The following is a 10,582-nucleotide window of genomic DNA, read 5'->3' on the forward strand; positions in this document are numbered from 1 at the left end:
CAAATGGAGTACCCTGGGGTCTTTACTGGGAATGATTATTTCATATCTCCAACAGTAACAGGGAATGTTAATACAGAATGCACCATCCACAACTTTGCAGATTGTAGTAAGTTGATGGGGTGAATGGAGGATGTACTAAACAGCAGAGGTTTGATCCAGAGGGACACTGGGAGACGTGAGTATTGGGTCAACAGAAAATTTATGAAGGTGAACGAGAAGTACAAAGCTCTTTGCATGGGGTGGAATAGCCCCATGCATCAGTATACAACAGGCACTGACTGTCTGAGTAGCAGCTTTGCTGAAACGGTCAGCAAAGGGGTTATGTTGAACGTCAACCTGAATATAAGCCAAAAGAGTACTATCATTGCAAATGGGGCAAAGCAGGCACTCAGCTGCATTAGGAAAAGCACAGCTGACAGATTGAAGTAGGTTATTATCCCCCTCTACTTGGCATGGGCGAGGCTGTACCCAGAATGACGTTCAGTTCTGGGTCCCGACAGTTCAAAAGGGATGTGGAGAAACTGAAGGTGTTTCATCAAAGGGCTGTCACGATACGATGGGCAGGAACTTAGGTTACATACCCAAGCCACAATCTGTGACTGCTGCTTCTTGTTACAAACAAGTGTCTCCATATTGCTCATATGCTAAATTACTGGAGCTAGAAAGAATCAAAGAAATGCTTCTTCCAATGACATCTGTGGGTAGGATAGAAAAGTACATTGCATTATTTGAACCATTTTTGGTGAGTATTTTGAGTGTTAGGCAGAATTTGCCTTTGCTGTAAAATAGAGATATGATACAGGCTAAAATCTCATAGAAGCTTCCAAAGTTTAATTGCCTGGCCCTTTTTATATTTCAAAACCAGCATGCTATACTACAGTCTTTTTACTGTGTTATGGACTTGAGGTTTTGAATGCACTGAAAAATGGATCTAAGCACACATATCAAAAACTTCTTTCAATTATACTTGTGCATGTAAATGCAACATCACCCTTTGCACAGTACTGGCACACTCGCACAACTCTGAGGGATTGATTAATAATCTGCTCCTTTGGCTCCTCCTTCTACCCAGCTTCTCACAATCCCTCCTCTGTTTCCACTGACAGCTATTGAAGTGGTAAATATCATCTGTGTGCTTGAGCAACATGGATGTGGGATTCAAAGAGATCTCAGACCTTTCATTTGAGCAGGGAAGTGCCTGTGCTAACTCCCTCTACCTTTCTTTTTCTCCCATAGTGGACCTATACAGCCTACTCATGACTCTGCCTGTGTTCCTGTATCACTTTTGGGATTTTACCTGGTTATTGTTGATTCCAATGAATGCTTTCTTCTGACTTTCAAAGGCAACTGTCAGAGGATAATTCAGCTCTTCAAAATGTTGTGAAGTGGAGATGGCTGTAACCCTATCTGGAGAGTGGGCATCGGGGAGTAGCTGGAAATAGAGCATAGGCCATGGGGGAATTGGGTAGGAGGAAGTCTTAAAATGGACATTTTTAAAGACAGATCAAAATACTATTTTTTATTATAATTTCTCATTATGTTAAAAGGGGAGGGTGGTATCAAATCTTCAGTGATGTTTTCTTTCTCTTAAGAGCTGGAGCGCATGTTATTAAATCACTGTTACCAGTTTATAGTTTTCTGCAGCCATGGCCATTTTTACATGCTGCTGAAACCCTTGCCAGCCACCACTTTTGGAAGAAATATTAGCTCAGCTTTGGTTTTTAAAATTTAAGAAACAGTTTAGGCAATGTATATTAGGCAATACTCCTGTTATCTATGACTAAAAAATTTGAAATATTGACATATTTTAAAGTGTAAGAGAGCTAGGATCCTTTGAACAATTTTAACATTATATGGTTTGGCTTTTGTTAAGTGGGAGCCAGAGGCATGTATCCATCTTCTATACATAGAAGTATTTAGATGTACGCACATCTTCCTTCTCTCATTTAAAAAAGTGCTCATATAACTTGTTTAACCTTCTAGTCAGAGCAGGCTAATGGTACATCGCCTCTTCAGTGCTTCAACTTGAGTTGCTAAGCTACCATAAGTCTACTGCTTCCAGTCATGCACTCTCATCCCACAAATATGAATGGCTAACACACCAAAACAACCTTGCCCCAAGAATGCAGAGCATAAGTAGATATTTTGAGGTGAGTGATGGCTGTGGGTGGGAGAGAAGTGTCCTTTTCTTTCCTTTGTTATAACCAATATTGCATTTTTATGACTATGTCCAGAGAAAAATCAAACACGGAGCATTGTCTGGATAGGTTCTGGGTGAATAGAGACAGTAAATGGAAAGATAAATGGGGATGAGAACAGAGATAAGGTGCAGAGAAGGGGACGAGCCAGAAGAGGGATAGATGGACGGACAGCTGGAGCGAACAGGGCAGTATCCTCTGGAGGTAGCTTCTCTCTATTCTTGCCAGCATCTCCTCCTCTGGCTCCACCTAAGTAGGTGAAGTAGAAAGATCTCTGTGCCGTGGATACTTCCAGCATGGAGAAGGGTGATGAAGGAAGGGATGCTGAGTGGCTGCTTCCCTGGGATACCTTGAAGATTACACATTTCTGGCTGCAGGTGTAGAAAAACACCTTGTCTGGGGAGCTGCTGCTCTCCCACAACAGTCTTTATATAAATTTTCTCACTGCTCTCACATTGTAGCTATGTCCTTAAGGGTTAGGTATGCAATTCCTCTCTGTGGCACGAGTTAGTGTATACTGGCCCAGGGATCAGTAACTAGATAATAAATCTTTCTGAATCCTGACTTGCATTATGTCTTGATAGGAAAGTAAATCTCACACTCTCAGCCACAAGCTATTCTTTCATTGCAAGGATGCTGCTGGTGAATGATGTTTTCCAAACTGATAAATGTGGGATTTCCTGTGCTGCAGGTTATTTTGTTTGTCTTGGATGTTTATGTTTCAGCTTTATGAAGCAATCTGTCTGGGGAAAGGCCCAGAAATAATTGGCTGAGGCTTTTCTTCTGATATAGGTCTTTATAACCATAGATCTACAGCAAATCCAAATGTGAAAGTAAAATCATGCTTCACCCTGCTGCTGGGATGTTGAATACAGATAGTTGTGCTTCCACACACATGCTGTATTCCTGTAGCTCTTTATAGCTGTTCATTTTAAAACCAGCTAATGCATAGATGATAAACAAAGTTTGAAAGGTTGAAGAATATAGACTCTTGCATCAGATACGACCCCTCCATAGCTTTCCTGGTAGTTGACTGGATATGTTCATTCAGACAACTTCCTTGCAAACTTTACCCTCAGGTGTAGTGACAGACTTTCCTGTGGCTTCCATAGCTTTAAAATCCACCTGTACTTTAGGGCTTGTTCAGTATATTTGATTTTCAATCCTCGATTGCAACAAATTGGAAACACCAAAACAACTTTAGTCCCTGTCTCTTCATATTCATTTGGCATTCTTTTCCTCCTTCTCAAGGGCTTTCCCTGGCAAACTGCACACAAGCTGACTTTCATCTCATGCCAGATAAGCACAGGGACCACCCTTCGGGTGGACTTTTAGGAGATTTATTGATGCCTTTGTGTCATTGCCATTGTATGAGACCCATTTCTTACAGGTTGCAACTTTGTCTCGTGTTGCTTTCCTTCACCCGTTCTAAATACTGACTTTTCTTTTTCTGCCCAACATCCTTATTCCTGATGGTGACAGGGCTTCTGCAATCAACTCCATCATCTTTTCCTTCCTGGAAATAAGACAATGAAGAAGGCTATTACCTGGCAAAAAATACTTTCCTTAGGACAATTTATTAAGCCATTTGTGTCTTTGGCTCCTTGTTCTGGTTTTGGTCCTCAGATTGTCTCCATTTCTTAATAATTGTAAGAAGCTTAGAGAGTATAATGCAACCTTGCAACAACACATCTTGCAAACAGACAACTAAGGCATAGAAAAGTTAGCAATGCAAGGGAGATCTGGGAGAGAGAATCAAGAGGAAATAAGTATTCTTTTGCTTCCTTGCCCTTTTCCTATTTTGCCACATATACAAGGCAGAAAAACTTTGTGCCACAGAAGGGGCAAGAGTAAATCATAGTAAATCACAGTCTGCAAAATAAAAAGCCATCAGGTCAGCTGCAGAAACTCTGTAAGATTGCTAGTACAGTTGGGTAAAATTGCTAATTAAAAATCAGTATTAAAATACTCTTCTGAGAAGTTAAAGAAGGGAAACAAATCTCTGGTAGCCCATCTGCTTTCCTGTAGCTTCTGGTAGCTCATGCTGCATCTGAATCTACTGTGCTGTGTGATGTTTCAGAGAGGCTCAGAATCAGCAGCCCCTCGACTTTCTGCAGCTCCCGAGCCCCATTGGCTGGAAGGCAAAGCAGAGGCGGAGAGTGCCCTGAATATTTTTCTCCTCCACACACCATAAAACAGGCAGCCAGCATGTACTGTCTGACAGCGAGACCGGTGCTTGCAGTTTGAAATTAGTTTCTGCTCCGCAGCAGTCACTTGGGCATTTTATGTTTGCATCTCTTAATGGGAGGGAACAAAAAAGCCTTACAGCATACCAGTGAACTAAACAGGAACTGACCATAGGGGAGAATCTGATGCAAACTTACAGACTGTTGGGACTCTGTGACATAGATCACCAAGGTAAATGCGATGATGATCAGAAACTGCATCTGTGAGAGCGTAAGCCAGTGTTTCTGAGTTTGAAGCCTTATTTTGTAACAGCAGTCAAAATGTTCTGAACTGCTGCCTGCCTTGGTGCTAGCTTATTTTTCTTTTTTTCTCAGGCTGAAAAGCCACAGAAGGTTTTCAAAGGAATGCGAAAGGAACAGGAGTTTTAAAAGCAGGAAGCTGAAAGGGGATCTCCATAAGATGAATGTCACCCAGCACCGCGGGACACTCCAGCCTCTCCATTTCTGGAACCACAGCCACGGACTGCATGGAGGTGCCAGCGAGCCCAATGCAAAGGGCCACTCCTCAGGAGGCTGCTACGAGCAACTGTTTGTATCCCCCGAAGTGTTTGTCACTCTGGGCATCATCAGCTTGCTGGAGAACGTCTTGGTCATTGTGGCAATAGCCAAGAACAAGAACCTCCATTCGCCCATGTACTTCTTCATCTGTAGCTTGGCAGTGGCTGACATGCTAGTGAGTGTATCTAACGGATCAGAAACTATTGTCATCACGCTGCTAAACAACACAGACACAGACGCACAGAGCTTTACCATAAACATTGACAATGTCATTGACTCAGTGATTTGCAGTTCCTTGCTTGCATCAATTTGCAGTCTCCTCTCAATAGCAGTGGACAGGTACTTTACTATCTTTTATGCCCTCCAGTACCATAATATCATGACGGTGAAGCGCGTAGGGGTCATCATCACATGCATCTGGGCTGCTTGCACTGTCTCGGGCATTTTGTTCATCATTTACTCTGACAGCAGTGTTGTCATCATCTGCCTTATTAGCATGTTCTTCACTATGCTCATTCTCATGGCATCCCTCTACGTCCACATGTTTATGATGGCTCGGATGCATATAAAAAAGATTGCTGTTCTCCCAGGGACTGGCCCTATTCGTCAAGGGGCCAACATGAAAGGGGCCATCACTCTTACCATCCTGATTGGAGTTTTTGTTGTGTGTTGGGCTCCATTTTTCCTGCACCTGATTTTCTACATCTCCTGTCCCTACAACCCTTACTGTGTGTGCTTCATGTCCCACTTCAATTTCTACCTCATCCTCATCATGTGCAATTCCATCATCGATCCACTTATCTATGCATTCCGGAGTCAGGAGCTCAGGAAAACATTCAAGGAGATTATATGCTGCTGTAGCCTGAGAGGGCTTTGCGAGTTGCCTGGCAAATATTAAACTGAGTGGGTACATTACTGTGTACACGACATGCAGCACAGACTTCCAAGCCTTCAGATCCTCTTTATCAGTAGAATTTGGTTTAAATCTCTAAAAGTGAGCACCTGTTTCTGTCTCCCTTCCCTTTCATCCTTGTTTCCCATTCACATGTAAATCATATTTCTGTATAATGTTTGTGATATCTACAGTTTGTAATTTGTTTGACTGGAAAGAGAAGTAGCACTTCATACCAGTTTGTAAGTAAGCAAATAAATGTAGTGATGAATGTGAAATATTAACAAACATGAGCAGCTGTATGTTCCAACTGCTGACAAAATAAATATCTTGCCTGACTTACAGTACGTATTGGCTCATACTGTCCCTTATTCTCTTGAAGCAATTATAGCTATCCATTATATTATATACAGCTTAAAATCGAGCATATGCTTCTATGTTAGTGGATTAGAGGTTCTCTGGATTTATAAAGCAGATTTTTCATAAAGGTTACTGCAACCAATGAGATGCATTCATTCATTTTGAACTCTTTGCCTCCTGCTCCACAAGCAGCAATTCTGTTCTTTGTAACAGTTATTGCCTACAACAAGAAGATTTTTCATGTCTGCTACACAGACAATCGAATACTTGGGTTTTGGTTTGGTTTGGTTTTTTTTTCAAGATGATGATTGCTGTATGTCTGAGAGTACCTTTTTGCAAAGTTGAAATTGCTCCCTGGAGCATCAGTTAGCCCTGGATATATTTGCTAGACTGGCATCCAGGTAGACTAGCACCCTCCGTTCAGCCACAAAGCAGGTACAGTATTAACATTGACAGTGCCAGCACCAATGTTAAAATTCACCGAGAGATTTACCTGATGAAGATGAAAAGGGAACTTCAGTTTGAACACTCAGTCCTTCCTTGTTCTGAGGTGCTGTGGGGAACAAGGACTCTGTGCTTTGGAAGAAAATACATCCTTGTTAAAAACAAGCTGCCCTCTATTCTGAAGTGTGGTGTTAGCAAATGGGATCCACTGCCAGGATCCTTACAGAGGAGTCAAGGCATGTGTTAATTTGCTAATTTGTTGATTTGCTTCCATGCTATCACATGGAAGGGATGCTGGGTGACAAGTCTGTAAACTCATGCTCTGTATCTGGCAGCCCTGTGTGTTGCTCCTGCTTGAAGTCAGTTCATCTTTTCAGGCATCTAATTGATGTGTTCTCAGTTTCATGCTAAAATGCCACCCTCTCTCCGCAGATTATAATAGGGACCTCAGGTCCCTGATTTTAGCACCTTTGGAGGTGTTTAAAGTATAAATGTGAGTGCACAGGATTCTATGAAGATGTCCCTTAACACCTCGACTATATTAGCTCCTATGTAAGGGCACAGAAATATTAATTGATTTATTCCTGGAAAGTATAAAACCATGGTGGAAACTGGCAGAAGACCTGGAAAGTTCTGATTTAAAAAGTCAAAATTAAATGTGAAGAATAACCTAGGTTTTAATCCTGGATGTCTTATTTTACCAAGATAAGTAGCAAATCAGTTGGATGAGCAGTTGCATTGGTTTTCTTGGAAACAGCTTGTTACCTCAAGCTGCTTGTTGCCTTGTTAAAGACAGACATACAATGAAAAGCTATTCATGAGGGTCCAATGTTTGCAATCTGGGATTCTGCTCCAGACAGAAGTTGGCCTTTCAGTTGCAGGTAACTTTTCAGGATATTGTAAAACTGTGACAACATTTGGTCCTCTGTCAAAGAGCATGAAGGACTTCAGGTGGGTCTCAGTATCTTTAACTTCAATTTACTTACAGAGAGAGTAAGAAAGTAATTTGACTTTGTGCATCAAAGACCCTTGGTAGACCAGCAGCAGAGAAGTCAGGTCTCCCATACCCTACACTTGCACATGGTCCGCTCAACCCACCATACAGCTTTGTAGCGCACTCCTGTTACCTCTTCTCAGCTTTAGTAAATGACATTGCCACATCATAATGGTTCCAGTGTGGAAGATGTTGAAATATATCTATCTACTACATTAAGTCTACTTACTTTCTTCTGGAGGAAACTACAAACATTTCAATAATACATCCCTATGTAGTTCCACTGGGTAGAGAATAAAAAATGCCAAAGAAAGAGGATTAAAGCTCAAGGGGAGAAAAAAAATGAATATATTTAAATCAATAGCATATCCAAAAATCTAATGGACTTTGTTAAAGGCCTTTCCGTCTCCCGCAAGACATGATGCAAAAATGGTCTGGCACTAATGCAAGAAATTGCTGATGTCACTTTGAACAAGACACAAATCTCACTTAATCTTTGCTTTGCCTCACTCTGTTTAGCTATTTTATGGCTGTAAATTGTGCTATTTGGCTCCAGATAGTCCCTCTGCATCAGAGATGCAGAGAGCGTCCAGTCTAAAGTGGCACAATAGCAAGATACTACCTTCGGTGCTCTGAACATTACCTTGAAAGTCTCTCTTTCTCCCCTTGGGCTATACAGGGACCAGATACTTAATTTAAATACATCTGAATTCTGAAGAGGCTGTGTTTCTTTAATTAATTCCAGAACTCCCAGCTGATTCTTAAAACTAACAGTCTCACTTCTTTTTGCAACCCAAGGGGAAGAGAAATAACAATTCATTTGTATCAATGATTTTCTTGTAGCTTCCAAAAACAATGTGTATCTCTTTTGCACTTGTTTGGACTAAGTTTAGTCAAGACAGTTGTGACCCCATTAAACTCTAGATTTCATTTAGAAGTCTAATTTTTAAAACTAGATTATTCCAGAATTTGAGCAACTCTGAGCCTGCGTTTATTTTATAGAGCTAAATGTATATACATACTTTTTTTAATGGAGTTTTTAATTAAAAAGGACTTTTTCATTTCATGGTATTATCTTTTAGATTGTAATTTATTGAAATTGCTGGCAAACCTCCTACATAGATAATTTTCTTATTCCCAGATACTCTGTTCCTTCTGAGTAGCTGAATCAGTTTCTGTTTGCCTATAGCCCTAGCAGCTTTCCAGCAGAGAGCCATAGAAATTGGTGTTGTGAAAGATAAATAAGTTCATCTAGCTTGCTGGAGAGTGAGAACAGTGGAGGATTATTTTCCACGCTCAATTTGCTGGAGCTTTGTTCTATTTGAAAATCTTCTAAGAAAATAAGATTTCTCTCTTTAAATATCTGGGATCCTAATCACTTTAGCACTTAGCATTTTAGTCATGTTATGTAACCATGGCACATTCCTCTGTGGCAAGGAAATGGTTTTGTCTCCACTTTACAGGTGTAAGGATTTACATTTTCACTTCTGCTGGAGAAAAGGGGCTAACGGATTTGCTCAGCCTCCTAGAAGGCAGTCTTTGCTTGAACTGGGATTTGATGGTAGTACTCTCTGCCCTTTTCCAATAACTGGCTGTAACATGACACACAAAACTTTTGAAGCAAATGTCTTTCTTCAAGAGGGACATTTCTGTAGCTTTGAAGGAGTTTTTGAACAATGCAGAGGACTCCAAAAAGCTCTTAGGAGGCTGCAGTTGGTCTCAGTAGAGTGGATTCTGAATGATGATCCAAGATCTCCTTTACAACTGAAACATGCTGTCATCTGGAAGCAAGGAGAAATGCATGGATGGACTCACATGTTATTGAATATGCAGGAACAACGCCTTCAGTTATGCCTTTAATAGATGTGCATAGTACACATAGCTGATGTAATTCTAAAATGACTTTGTTGTTGTTAAACTGACCCTATTATACAAGGTGTTCATTGCAGGCTCCATCGTTCTCAAGCTGAATTCTGTTGAACAAGAACTTTGATCCTGATGTTATTCATAATATACTGTACTGCTTATAGACTTGACTAAAAATTGCAGTCTCAATCTCACTGGAAGGAGCTGTCAGAAAATGTAATTTTAGGGATGAAATCTTCATTCTTTGTCCCGAAATTACTTCAGATTTTAAATTAATATTCCAGTCTCTTCAATTGGAGCTCAAGTATCCTAGGGTTTTCTCTTTGGGTAAAATACTTCTCTCAATAAAAAAAAGGAGACTTCACATGTCACAGGAATTGTCTAATGCTACTACAGATACTCACTGTCATGTAAGCTAGGTTATGAATTGACCCTGCTTGGCTTTTTTTTTTTTTTTTTCAAATGGGCTTGTTGTCCTAGCTGTTTTTAATACTTTTGCCCGCCCTGTTCATAGAGGAAGAGATTTGCAGATTTGTGGATTGAAAATCACCCCCTTGGAGTTCGTAATGTAAATGCATTCATCAGTTCTGCTTTTACCCATTTATTCCTTTGCAAATATTGTTCATTTGTTTCAATTGTTCTCCTTCATGCTTGATATATTTCTGTATTTGCATATTTCTGGACTGCCATCAATCTGAGTTCTCCAAGTCATCCTCTACCTGTGTGGGACGTTGCCTTGGGCCTACAGCAAAACCCCCACCCAGCTGCTTGCTCACTCCCCACCTCAGTGGGATGAAGGGAGAAAATAGGAAGAATAGGAACGAGAAAGCTTATGGGTTTGAATGATGACAGGGACATCAGTTACCAACTACCATCATAGGCGAAACAGACTTGATTTGGTGATAATAAACTTAATTTATGGCAAATTAAAATAAATATTTACTTACTGATTCAGCTAGTGGGAAACAAAAAGACAAACACTAAAATACCACCTTTTCCCCTGCTGCTTCTTCTCAGCTTCAACTTCACTCCTTCATCCCATCCTTCCATCCCCCATGGGGAATGGGGGGCTGCGGTCAGTCCA

The 10,582-nt window shown here is 40.8% G+C and overlaps 1 protein-coding gene across 1 annotated transcript; it reads left to right on the forward strand.

Moving 5' to 3' along the window:
* The first annotated feature begins 4,457 nt into the window (after positions 1-4,457).
* MC4R (melanocortin 4 receptor) lies at positions 4,458-5,840 on the forward strand. Its single transcript, XM_009703019.1, has one exon. It carries the CDS (start codon positions 4,845-4,847, stop codon positions 5,838-5,840), a length of 996 nt encoding a protein of 331 aa, XP_009701321.1. The 5' UTR covers positions 4,458-4,844.
* Positions 5,841-10,582: the final 4,742 nt, after the last annotated feature.

This window comes from Cariama cristata, unplaced genomic scaffold (genome assembly GCF_000690535.1).
Source record: "Cariama cristata isolate BGI_N322 unplaced genomic scaffold, ASM69053v1 Scaffold19686, whole genome shotgun sequence".
NCBI lineage: Eukaryota > Metazoa > Chordata > Aves > Cariamiformes > Cariamidae > Cariama > Cariama cristata.